We start from the raw sequence: 13,789 nt of genomic DNA, 5'->3' as shown, positions 1-13,789 counted from the left end.
GCTCCAGGGCACCCTACCCCAAGCTGCTCTCCTCCAGGGCACCCCACCCCAAGCTGCTCTGCTCCAGAGCCTCCTACGAAGTCCTCACTCAACACCCACCCTCTCTGAACTACTCCCTGAGATCAGGGACCTGGAAGGCCATAAAGGACAGAGTCATCAAAGAGGCATTTGAAAATAGCACAGCAAGCATGTTTCTGTGGGCCCCAGGAAGGTAGTGTGGAATTTTGGTCACTGAACCCACTCAATGGGACTGCCATGTGTCACAGAGACAGTAGGGAGAACTTAGAATGCCCAGGGAAGGTGGAAGGCATAGGAGAGCAGGCGAGGGAAGCAAAGAATAGGGATGTGAAGTATGGAAAGGCAGAGGAGACACGCTCAAAACACAGTGAGCAGCAATGTGACAAGCATGGCCTTGCTGGCTGGGTCCAGAAGTGCTCATTCTGATGTCTGGCATTGCTGAGCCAAGGAGCAAATGGGGAGACACAGCCTGTTGCCCCTGGGGAAGAGAAAGGGGTTTTAAAGGGCTGGGGTGGATGCATGGAAGATGGAACCCAGAAATGGTGCCCCAGAGAAGCTGGAACAGACCCAACCCTTCTAGCTGATGCCATTGCTGGGACTGTGAGGACACACATAGAAACCCTCACACAGTGATCTGCCTCTCCCAGCCCTTCACATGAGCAGGGTGTGCTGTGTAAAAGACCCAATGAATTCTCACACCAACCCTGGGATGAAGCTACTATTGTTTTTCCCATTTTACAAGTAGGGAGACACAGGCACAGGCTTTCAGTAACTGGCCCGCAGCACCGAGGCCAGCAAGGGCAGAGCCAGGCATGGCCCGGAGGTCAGTTCCCCTCCTGCTGTGCTTTCCTTCAGGCACCCTGTTTTGGCATTTGTGATGTGGTTATACTAATGCCTAATTCCCAGACAGCAATGAGGCTTAGATAGGACAACTGGGTGCATTTTTTTTTTTTTTTTTTTTTTTTTTTGAGATGGGTCTCTGTCACCCAGGCTGGAGTGTAGTGGCATGATCTTGGCTCACTGCAACCTTTGCCTCCCAGGTTCAAGCAATTCTCCTGCCTCAGCCTCCTGAGTAGTTGGGATTACAGATACGTGCCTCCATGCCCTGCTAATTTTTTTGTATTTTTAGTACAGATGGGATTTCACCATGTTGGCCAGGTTGGTCTTGAACTCCTGACTTTGTGATCCACCTGCCTTCACCTTCCAAAGTGCTGCAATTATAGGAATGAGCAACCATGCCCAGCCAACAACAGGATGTATTAATAAAAATCACAAACTGGCTGGTGCTGCAGATCTGTGGGAGAATAGAAGGCTCATTGCTTTGGGGGAATGGCACATGGTAGCATTGCCCCCAGGCCACTCTACGCAAAGGGAAGTCACCCCATCACACACCTTGTAGCCCAGTATGAGTCCATTCTGGTCCTGCTCTGGCACGGAAGCCCACGTCAGTAAAATCTGGGTTGAGCTGACAGCCTCAGCTGACACGTTTTCAGGGGCTGCTGAAGGAACTGCAAAGAACCAGTGAAGTAGATTGGCATCCAAAGTCTAAAGCTTCTACAAATAAAGATCCAGTTTTCACCCAAATAATCAAGTTGTCCTTGAAACAGCAACGTATTCTGAGCATTCTGTAGTGATCAGATTAAACCTGCAGGAGTATAACAGACATGTAAATCTATTTAATATTAGTAACAAATTCCATAAATCCTGGGTATTTAGCAGCTCAGCTTTACCTGAGTCTACCCAGCAAGAAAAACAAAGAAGATGCTTGGTCTGTTTGCTGTATTAACTTGTAGAAACTGCAGACTTTTATCTCAAGTAGGAAATCCTCACTTTCAGACATACGCCAGTTCACTGACAGCTCTAAACATGGTATTCCTTGACAGGGACAGGAGAGGCTGAAGAGAGGAGGGGACATGAGGATTTATATAAAAGAAGGGAAAGGGAGGGCAGATTGACTAGGTGCTTATCCGGTGCCTGTCTGTGCCAACTGCCTTTAGTTACGTAATTGCATCTAATCCCACAATGATCCCAGTGAAGTAGGTATCATTACCTCTTTTCTACCAGTGAGAAAACTAAAGCTGAGAAAATTGCATTCATCCATTTTAATGAATGCTTTTCTACAAGGAGATGGGCAGCAGAGGCCAGCCATGCCCTTCTTGACCCATGCACATGTAAGATAATTTTCCTTTTTTTGAGACTGGAGTGTAGTGTTGATCTCAGCTCATTGCAACCTCTACCTCCTGGGTTCAAGCAATTCTCCTGCCTCAGCCTTGAAAGTAGTTGGGATTACCGGCATGCACCTCATACCATACCTGGCTAATTTTTGTATTTTTAGGAGATACAGGGTTTCACCACATTGGCCAGGCTGATCTCGAACTCGTGACCTCAAGTGATCTGCCTGCCTTGGCCTTCTAAAGTGCTGGGATTACAGGTGTAAGCCACCGTGCCCGGCCCACATGTCAGATCATTTTCTTACTTTCATGCAATCTCTCTTCTGTCTACACTATCAATGAACTAATTTGTCTTGATAGGTTTGCAATGATTCAGATATAATGTGTATGAAAGCAGTGAAACTTTAAAAGCAAGGGCATTATATTCTAGATAATCTCCATTTGCTCTATTAATTTTCTTGTGGACCCATTTAAACTTCAAACGCCATTCAGATAAGAAAACCTGGACCTGAGCTAGCCTCCAGCAAAGTCAGAGAAGGCACTGTTTATAAACAACAAGGAGGAGTTGCTCTCAGTTGGGCCTGAAGATCCCACCACACTTCAGGGCCACCATGGTTGAAAAAGGAGACACTTCAAGTCCAACATGTCCTATGGGGGAGAGGTACCATGGGAGTCCTCAGAGCAATGGAGGCTCTGGGAGGTTATTGCTTGGTGGTAAAGTTTCCTTTTGAACTCGGGTGGTCTCCAGGATACCCAGGGAAGTAGCCTGCGGTGACGGAGTAAGGCCAGACTCGGTGGAAGCCAGGGATGCTGCCCTGATCACCTGTGTCTCAATTGTCCCATTTGTGAAACGCTAAGCCTGGCCACCTTCCTTCGAGTCTTCTCCCTCTCCCCTCTTGGTGGCCAGCACTTGTTGGTCAACAGGTGTTCAATAGCTAGTTGTTTTGAAGAAAGTGAAAGGAGATGCTATGACTAGTCCTAACCTATAGAGTGAGAATGAAAGCGAACTCTGAGAAGTGCCTGGTAGGGTGCTGGCACACAGAGGTGAGTGGAAGCATCTGTTTCCTTCCCCTTTGCAAGCCTACTAGGGCTCCAAGAACAGCAGGATGCACACATGCACCTCTGTAGCAGAACACTCGCAGGGCTTGCTCTGCTCTTTCTTAGACTTATCCATCCATCCATCCATCCATCCATCCATAAATCAATCCATCCATCCATCCATAAATCAATCAATCCATCCATCCCTCCACCCATCCATCCATTCACTCATCCATCCATCTATCCATCCATCCACCCACTCACCCATCTATCCATTCACTCATCCATCCATCCATCCAACTACCCATCTATCTATCCATCCACCCACCCACCCATCCATTCATCCATGCATCCACCCACCTGTCTATCCATTTATCCTACCACCCATCCACTCATTCATTCATCTACCATCCATCCATCCACTCACCCATCACTTATCCATCTATTCATTCACTTATCCATTCCTTCAGACATTCAGACTTCCTCCTCATTACACAGAGACTGAGAGGGTAGCAATGTTATTTAGTCTAACATCGGGGGTGGGGGGACTGCACAATAATGCAAACTGTGACATTTGATTGTCACACTGCATAGGGTGGGCCCCCAATCCAATATGATTAGTGTCCATATGAAAAAAGGAATTTGGACACAGACACACACATAGGGAGAGTGCCATGGGAGGAGATGGACACAACACACAGGGAGAACACCGTGGGGACATGGGAGGAGACAGACACAGCACACAGGGAGAATGCCGTGGGGACATGGGAGAGAGGCTGCCCTGGCCATGGAACCACCAGACGCTGGAGAGGGTCTGAGGACAGATCCTTCCCTAGCCTCAGGGGGATCATGGCCCTGCTGACACCTCCAGCTCAGATTCCACCTTCCAGAATGGTAACAGGATACATTTCTGCCATTTAAACTACCCTGTTTGGGGTATTCTGCTATGACACAAACACAGTTTTTAAGACAATGCCAGTGTTGGTTTGCATCCTGGAAGAGGTGTTTTCATGCTGTATAGCAAGCTTCTCCCCTCACCACCAAACAGGCATTCTTCTAGACAAGAGAGGGGCAAGAAAGGGCAGGCCTATAGCAGGCCATAGCCTAACAGGGCCAGCGGCTGAAGATGACTAAGCCTCAGGATGGGGGGTCAGCGATCTCACCACACCCTGTGGGGTCTACCCAGAGGAGAAATCACAGAGGAGCCTGAAGAGCAAAGATCTGAGATGCCTGCCCCCAGGGAGGGGCACGTTCCCTGGTCCTCAGAGCCCTGGGAGTCAGCATCTCTCCTGAACCCTTCTCTCCCTACCATGCTGGGCACCTTCCCTGCATAGGCATTAGATCAGCTGTCGAGTATAGGTCAGTGAGTGTGTCCACAAAATAGAAAACTCCCAGTTATGCCTGTCACTATAAAATCACAGTGAGCCCCCTTGTATTTCTGGAGGAAGATGTCAGTCAGTCCAATCTTCCCAAATATGTCAGTTGAGTCGTTCATTCAGTTATTCAGTGTGTTAATAAAACAATATCAATTTATTTGAGCAGAGTGCTGTCACAGAAATGGAAGACTTGCAATGTTAAGTTTGCCCCATTCTCCAAAGAAGAAGGGGGCTTGCCACAGACTCAGCCCTGGGTTCCTGGTGCCTTCCAGCTATGGCTCCACCTGGCTTACTCCTGCTCCCTAGGCCTGCACAGAGCTCCCACAGGATGTCTTAAATACCACCATGGCTGTTAGCAGGAAATGGTTGCACATTGTTCATATTATAAAAAAGATTGACAGGCTGAGCCCGGTGGCTCAGGTCTATAATCCCAGCACTTTGGGAGGCTGAGGCGGGTGGATCGCCTGAGGTCAAGAGTTTGAGACCAGCCTGACCAACATGGAGAAATCCTGCCTCTACTAAAAATACAAAATTAGCTGGGCATGGTGGCCTGTAATCTCAGCTACTCAGGAAGCTAAGGCAGGAGAATCACTTATACCCGGGAAGCAGAGATTGTGGTGAGCTGAGATTGTGCCATTGCACTCCAGCCTGGGCAGTAAGAGTGAAACTCTTGAAAACAAACAAACAAACAAAATTGATAAACCCTGAATAAACTATGAGCTAAAGGGGTCATTAACATTAAAAAAAGGTAAATTTAAATTTGTAATGTATCTGACTTTATTTAGAGTAAAATAAGAATACCAAACACACTGTATGCCCAAGACGTCAGTACTAGGTCCTAAAACCTCTGTCCCTGTCTGTAAAAAGAGAGGCCATTGCCACAGCAACATATATGTTCCACTTCTGTAATCCTTAATGCTTCCTGTGGGTCACTCTTTGAAACTGTAAGTGCCCAATTCTCCCTATAGACCGACAAATCACAGCTGTTTTCCTAAGATGTGGCAGGATGTGCATCTAGTTACTGGAGAGCCAACTGTGCTCTCGAAGAATGAGGGAAACCTGGGGATTGCAGCAGCTCAGACACCTATTAGGCTTTGAATGTGGCTGGATTTCTTACATGGAGACAGGGAAGTGAGGTGGCTAAAGGAAAGAAAATGGCAGAGTTCAGGATAAAAATTTCAGCAAATTCAAATTCTCCCAGGACAACATCTGTCCTGGAGTTGGAAAGTTTTCAAGAATTGAAAAAGAAACATCTTACCCATCATCTATTTTGAGGTAGATGCAACTCCTTTTCTAACCTTACATCTTGTGTTTTGAGATGCTCTTAGGAATTCCCCTTTCATTAAAAACAAAGCCATTCCATGGCTTATTTTCTCCTTTATTTTTTTCTCTCCCCTCTGTAGGATTTTACACTATGCAGTTTGTTATTACTCCTCATGTGGTCTCTCTTGGTTTTTAAGGCCTCATTTGTCGTTAGAATATATCATAATATATCATAACATGCCAAAGAATCCGTTAAACTGTACTTGAAAACTGTAAACGTCACTGAAATGTGGCTCCAAGTGTTCTGCTCTGTGTTCGTTGCATGTTTTCAGCACTCCTGCACACTGCACCATTCCTAAGCACCTAGGAGCTGCTATCTCCATTGAGGGGAGACTTATTTCAGAAAAAGGGTAGTGGTTTTATTCTCTCTCCAATCCCTCTCCGTCTCCATTGGGTCCATTTTACCATTCAGCTCTGACAACCCCTTCACCTCCCTATCTCCTCCCTGCCTCCCCCCATCTCAAAAAAGGACCAAGTTCACTGCTGGGGAGAGTAAGTGTCAGATGTCAGTAGAGCCAGGGAAGGCAAAAAGTCAAAACTGCTGGACCTGGGAAGGCCTTGTCAGTCAGAGGTGGGGAGATTCCCAGAGGAGGCTGTGAAAGCTCCATTCTGATGAGCTAACAAGGTGGGGAAACTGAAGTCCTGGAGCATCTGGGCACCTGAGAATCCCCAGGTGGGAGGAGGACCTGAGACAGGGAACCAGCACAGACCACAGAGTGGTCCAAGAGGGGTCCCTGGGAGTTTGTTATTCCATCATGAAACATGTCCAGTATCTGAATCATCCACATCTTGAAATGAAGATCAATAACCCAATTATAATTTTTTTGATGAAAATAAATGAACTAAAACTATTTTCTTTGCAGAGTGATATCTGTTGCACCAAAGTTTCTAATTAAACACAAATTCAATTAAAAACTAAAAACTGCCCTTCTATAAGTTATAACTCTCAAAAAAAAGAATGTAATAACTGACAAAACAAAGCTTCAGTTGCAAGAACAATTCCTATTCTTGATCAAAATCTTCCCAACAAGTGAACAGAATATGAACTATAAACAGAAAAACAGTGAGACTGATACAGCTGATTTTGTGACGGCTCTATGTGATTCCTGTCTAGCCACATGTATCAGTCTATTTTCATGCTGCAATAAAGAAATACCGGAGACTGAGTAATTTATAAAGGAAAGAGGTTTAATTGACTCACAGTTACACATGGCTGGGGAGGCCTAAGAAAACTTACAATGATGGTGGAAGGGAAAGGAGAAGCAAGGGCCTTCTTCACATGGCAGCAGGAGAAAGCAAAGGGGAAAGAGCCCCTTATAAAACCATCAGATCTTATGAGAACTCACTATCATGAGAACAGCATGAGGGAAATTTCCCCCATGATCCAATCACTTCCCATCAGGTCCCTCCCTTGACACATGGAGATTACAATTTGAGATAAGATTGGGTAGGGACACAGAGCCAAACCATATCACCATACATGATGCAATCTGCTAGGACAAAGACAAATCCACTTGCTTCTTTTGATACAAAATCTATATCTCAATATTAATTAAAACATAGTAGTGTCTACAAAAATAAACAATATTGCTAGAGAAAGTCTCTTCAGGGTTCTTGTGCAAAAGATGATACAAGATTATCTGAAAAGAACAAAGTCAGAAGAAAAAGCCTGGAATGCATTTACACATAAAATATTATCCTTTGCATTTTCTTCTTGACTACTATAAAGATACAGCTGGAAATGTTTGTAAAAAAAAAAAAAATAGATCAACAGTTTTCTAATCTCAAATCAGCAGTTTTGCCATAGGTTTCCTATTTAAATAAAAATAAAAATAAAAAAGAGTGTTTTTGGCCAGGTGTGGTGGCTCATGCCTGTAATCTCAGCACCTTGGGAGGCCAAGGTGGGCAGATCACTTTAGGTCAAGAGTTCACTGGCCAAGATGGTGAAACCCCATCTCTAATAAAAATACAAAATTAGCCAGTGATGGTGGCAGGCACCTGTAATCCCAGCTACTTGGGAGGCTGAGGTAGGAGAATCACTTGGCACCCAGGAGACAGAGGTTGCAGTGAGCCAAGATCATGCCACTGCACTCCAGTCTAGATGACAGAGTGAGAGTCCATCTCAAAAAAAAAAAAAAAAAAAAGTATTCTTTGAAAAATTATAAAAATGATATTTCTATTTTGATTAAATTGCCTTCATTTTATATTACATTTAGTCTGTTGTTTTCTGAATAAAAATCCTAGAAGATTAGTTTAGCTGGGTATAAAATTTGAAGTTGACAATTATTTTCTTTTAGCTCCTTCAAGATTATTATACCATTGTCTTCTGGCCTCTATTGTTCTTGAGTAGTCACTTCAGTCAAATGGCCTTACCTTTGTGATTATCTGCCTTTCACTCCAACTGTTTTTTAAGATTTTCTCTTTGGAATTTTACAGTTGTACCAAATATATTTTGGTATGAATTTGATTTTATTTATTCCACGAAGGATTTGTGTTTCTTCAGTCTTGTAAATAATGCTTTCCATCAACCTTGGAATTTCTCAGCTATTATCTTTGTGTATTTTGTCACTCTCATTTTCTTCCTCTTTCATTTCCTTTTGAGTCTGATTAGCTATGCGGTAGATCTTCTCACTCCGTTCTTTATGCCTTTTAATCTCGCTGTCATATTTTCAACCTTACGTCTTTATGTTGTTTTTAGAGTTATTTACTTAAATCTAGCTTCTAATTTGGTAATTCTCTTTTTGGACCAGGCTGACCAACATGAAGAAACTGTGTCTAAACTGCTTTCATTTTCAATGATTGTGTCCCATTTGTTTTTTTCTTTAAAAAGATCTGCTTTAAGAAATGGTATCTTAATCTTTCTTACTAAGACTTTAATCATTTTAAATGTAGTCATATATTTTATCTCATACTTGTATGTATTTTAATGCAATCAAAGCCCTCTATCTTTCTTTCCTGCTTTTTTAAAAGCTGGTCATTTTTAGTCATGGCAAATTATTGCCTGTGTGCTTCACAATTGTGATTCATCTTTAAAAAGGCTTAATTTTTATTTTGGATAATTTGGTGTTGGCAATATATCTCTAGAGGAGTCATTTTTTTCTTCTTTTGGTTGCCCAGATGGTCTGGCCTGAAACCATGTTTCTTTAGTTTTTTGTGTATTTCTTTTTATTTTATTGTTGGAGGAGAGTAAAATCCTTTATTGGAGTATAATATGTAACTATTTCAGGAAGAGTTGATCACTGTTTTCTCTGAGAGTAAGAAGATACTATACACACATCTTCAGGGCCTTCCAACCATAGGCAAAGTGTGCAATCTATGAGCCATACTTACTATTTTTTTTAGAGACAGGATCTTGCTCTGTCACCCAGGCTGGAGTGCAGTGGTGTGATCATAGCTCATGGCAGGCTAGACCTCCTGGGCTGAAGTGGTCCTCCTTCCTCTGCCTCCCAAGTAGCCAGGACTACAGGCATGTGCCATCATGCCTGGCTAATTTTCTGTAGTTTTAATTTTTATTTTGTAGAGATGGGGTCTTGCTATGTTCCCTAGGCTGGCGTCAAACTCCTGATAATCCTCCTGCCTCTGCCTCCCAAACTGTTGGGATTGTGGGTATGAATCACGGCCCCTAGCCCATACTTATTTTAATGACATTTTATCTGTATAAAATTAATCTCAGGAAGGCTGAGCTTTTTTTTTTTTTTAAAAAAAGCCTTATTATGAGATGATTGATATATCATAAAATTCCCCTAAATTGTACAATTCAATGCTTTTTAGTGAATTCCGAGCTGTGTAATCATCATCATGATGAAGTCTGGAACATCTCATCATCCCCAAAGGAAGCTCCGTTTCCATTACCAATCACTTCCCATTCCTCTCAAATGTTCTCCCCTGGTCTAGGAAACCAGGAATTCACTTTCTGCCTTTCTATATTTGCCTATTCCAGATGTTTCATACCAATAGAATCACACAATATGTGGTCTTTTGTGACTGGTGTCTTTCACTTGGTCTAATATTTTCAAGGTTCATCCACACTGCCGCATGTATCAGAATTCCATCCATTTTTATTGCTGAATCATCCATTGTATAGACCACATTTTATTTATCCATTCGTCAACTGACAGACATTTGGGCTATTTCCACTTTTTGGCTACTGTGAATAAAGCTGCTATGAACATTCATGCATAAGATTTTGTGCAGACATATGAATTCTATTCTCTTGGGTATATACCCAGGAGTGGAATGGCTTTGTTGCATGGTGACTCCCTGCTCAACCTTTTGAGGAATGCCAACTGTTTCTCAATGTTTCTGCATCATATTACATTCCTACCAGCAACGTACAAAGGTTCCAATTTCTCTATGCCCGCCAATACTTGTTATTGTCCACCTTTTCTTATTTTAGCCATCTTATTTTAGGAGTGTGAAGTGATATCTTGTTATGGCTTAGATTTGCATTTCCCTAACAGTTAATGATGTTGAGCATCTTTTCAAGTGCTTCCTGGCCATTTGTAAATCTCCTTTGGAGAAATGTCTATGGCGATCCTTTGCCCAGTTTTTAATTGAGTCATTTGTCTTTTTGTTGTGAAGCTGTAAGAGGTCTTTATATATTCTAGCTATAAATCCCTCGTGAGATACATAATTTGCAAATATTTTCTTCCATTTGGGGAGTTTTTTCATTTCCTTCATAACATTCTTTGAAGCATGTTAAAAAGGTTTTCATTCTGATGAGGTCTAATGTATCTACTTTTTCTTTAGTTGCTTGTGCTTTTGGTTTCTGGAACCAAACGTCATATTAATTTCTGTTCTGGGAGTTCCTGGGCCATTCATATAATGAAAATTCAAAACCTAGCATCGAGTTGGGCACAGGACTCAGAGTGACTTTTCATTCTCTACTCTGTCTCCAGATAGACATATGGTCAAAACTCTGCAGGCAGAGAGTTTCAGCCTCTGCTAGGAAGGAGGGAATGGCCTTCAAGAGCCATGTCTGAAGTGCAGGAGTTTAGGCCCTAACTCTCACCTTATACAGATTCATAGCTGACTCTCCTGTTCCTGCATGGCCATCAAATCCCAGGTCCTGAAACCACCAGGAAAGAACCAGCCTGATCCCCACCCCACCCAGGGCAGTTGTGGCACCAGCCCAGGACCTCCTGCTGAACTCTTTCTAGTTCCTGTTACATCTCTGACACCTGAGGATTTCCTGTTTTCCTTATGAATGCGTTGATGAATTTATTTATTTACTTATTTTTCTGAGGCACAATCCTACTCTGTTGGTCAGGCTAGAGTGCAGTGGCATGATCACAGCTCACTGCAGCCTCAAACTCCCAGGCCTAAGCCGTCTTCCCACCTCAGCCTCCCAAGTAGCTGGGACTATAATAACCTACCCAGGGCTAGCATCACTGACTCCATCATTTTTTTTTGAGATGGAGTTTCGCTCTTGTTACCCAGGCTGAAGTGTAATGGCACAATCTCGGCTCACTGCTACTGACTCCATCTTAGCTGTAAACTCCAACCTGCCTTCCCCCTTCCTACCACAGCCCCTCTGAGTGCATAACTGGGTCATACTGCACTTAGAAGCATTGAAGCTACAGTTCCTAACACTTGTAACCATTGTAACCACATCCTGCTAGACATACCTCCCCTCTGCTATTGTAAGAAAAAAGTTTCCCTTTGATCATTGAGTAGAAGAAGCCTGATTCCCCCCTTCTTGGTAATTGTATGAAAACCACCTGTGTCCGCAGCCCCTTCCTCTAACCTGCTTTTCTGCTTCTATAAAATTCTGCTTCAGCTAGGCTCCCCCTCCCCTACCTCAATCAAGGTATAAAAGTTAATCAAGCCCCTTCCTTGGGACCGAGGGAATTTTGAGCATTAGCCGTCTCTCAGTCGCCAGCAAATCAATAAAGGACTCTTAATTTTGAACTCAGAGCGTGGTGCACTCCTTCTAATTCATTCGGTTACAATAGGACTACAGGTGCATGCCTGGCTAATTTTGTATTTTTTGTAGAGATGGGGTCTCACTATGTTGCTCAGTCTGGCTAATTTTGTATTTTTTGTAGAGATGGGGTCTCACTATGTTGGTCAGCCTGGCTAATTTTGTATTTTTTGTAGAGATGGGGTCTCGCTATGTTGCTCAGGCTGGTCTTGAACTCCTGGACTCAAGTGATCCTCCTGACTCGGCTTCCCAAAGTGCTGGGATTGTGAGTGTGAGCCACCGTGCCCAGCCAATACATTTAAGATTTCAAAAACTTATATTTTATCCATAACTTTTTGTTGGTTATAGCAGAAGTTTTAATTTTGAAAAAGTATTTTTGTGGCCTGCCTTTTACTGGATTGAGAACTGTCCCTCTGAAGTTCTCAAGTTCTCTTCTTTGTCACAAAGATTCAGATAGTGAAGATAACAGAGCATTTCAAAATCCGTGTGATCATGATCCCAGGCTGAGTGTCGGTGTGTCTCCACCTTTCCTCTGGAACATAATGACAGCTGCAATCTAAAGGAGAGCCGAGGGACACCGGGCCCAACTCTGCTGCTTGGGTGGTTCCCTCCTTAAACAGTGGTCCTCTCAGAAGCACACAGGTTGTCACCACGGCTGCTTTTCCAGGGCTCCCATTAGTGGGCTCCAGGGTTCACGCCCCACCCTAAGAGCATTCCCACATGGCAATGGCTCTGCTTCTCCCTACTACTGAGTAAGAGTCCTCCCAACTACCCTCACCTCCTGTGCTCTGAGAAGAGTAGGAAGAAATAAAACCACCAAGTGGCACAGCAGCTTTTGCCTGGAGCTGGTGACCAAGAGTAGAAGAGCACTGAGGAAACCCAGGGGTCTGTTTGCGATGCAACCCACTGTGCATTACAGCAACATACGTAGGCAGCAGCAGGTTCAGACCTGTCACGGGTGGGAGCTGGGGAATGAGCAAGAAAGGACAAGAGGAGCCTTTGTCCAGAGCTTCCCAGGCCATTCCATGCCATAGCACACAGAGCAGGTGGCACCTGCAGATAACTGGGCCCGCACTGGTGTCCTCAGGTTGTCAGGCACTGCTGGGCCCAAGCCCAGGGTGCAAACTCCTTACCCTGGCCTGGCTGCTTCAAGGGTGGCGGGGTGGTATGGGGCACATCTGCACCCATTGCAGTACCTGGCAGGGTTAAGATGAGCGTTAGGAAGAGATGAGGGGCTGGCAGTGCCCGGGGCTCCAGGGCCCCTTTCCTCATTGCTGGGAGCTGATCTGCTTCCTCATCCCAGCTGTCCTCAGAGGCCACCCTCCCACCTCGGCACCATCTTCCATGTTTCCCTCTTCATCTTCGGAGCAGACAGGCCAGCCCTGGGAGCCCTGGGCACCCCAAGTGTCTATGCCTTTCTCCCTTTTATACTCCTCCGTCCTGAGGACTGCGGCCCCCAAAGCCACCTCCAGTCATGCCAACAGGCCCTGTGCCCAAGTGTCCTCCGCCTCCTCTCACTGTGTGAGGCTTTTCTCCGATACCTGCCATGCACTTGCCTTCCTAGTTCATCCTTTTGTCCATTTCCCATCAAAGCCACTCTGAGTTCCAACTGTGTCTCCTAAGGCAGTTTCCAGAACCTAATAAGTTAATTAATTTTTATTGTTTTCTATTGAAAACAATAATAGGGGAACCGTCTCTTTGCATGGCATCGTAGCACAGGGACAGAAGCAGGGAGGCTCTAGGTAGGGGAGAGGGCAGGCACTGGGCATTTCTGAGGACTCTGGGGTGGAAACAGCTGTAGGCAGGCGCTGGCCACCTCTTGACTCCCCAGCTTCAAGGGTGATTCTGTCCCCTGGGAGCCACAAGTAAAGGAGGACTCATGCTGGGGCTCAGGAGCTGTCTCCAGGAAACAGAGCCATGTCTACAACAGCGGAAACAAT

At 44.5% G+C, this 13,789-nt stretch overlaps 1 protein-coding gene across 3 annotated transcripts in view; it reads right to left on the bottom strand.

The window, feature by feature from the left end:
- The window catches only part of SDK1 (sidekick cell adhesion molecule 1), a 978,776-nt gene that overhangs the window by 129,986 nt on the left and 835,001 nt on the right, over nucleotides 1-13,789 (bottom strand). For all 3 annotated transcript variants that reach the window (XM_032259651.1, XM_032259652.1, XM_032259653.1), the window contains one exon: nucleotides 1,411-1,526. In XM_032259651.1, coding sequence (XP_032115542.1) covers nucleotides 1,411-1,526 — 116 coding nt within the window. The remainder of the gene's footprint in view (nucleotides 1-1,410; nucleotides 1,527-13,789) is intronic.

This window comes from Sapajus apella, unplaced genomic scaffold (assembly GCF_009761245.1).
Source record: "Sapajus apella isolate SASKATOON/1434 unplaced genomic scaffold, GSC_monkey_1.0 scaffold110, whole genome shotgun sequence".
In the NCBI taxonomy this organism is placed as follows: domain Eukaryota; kingdom Metazoa; phylum Chordata; class Mammalia; order Primates; family Cebidae; genus Sapajus; species Sapajus apella.
This window is presented reverse-complemented; position numbering and strand designations above follow the sequence as displayed.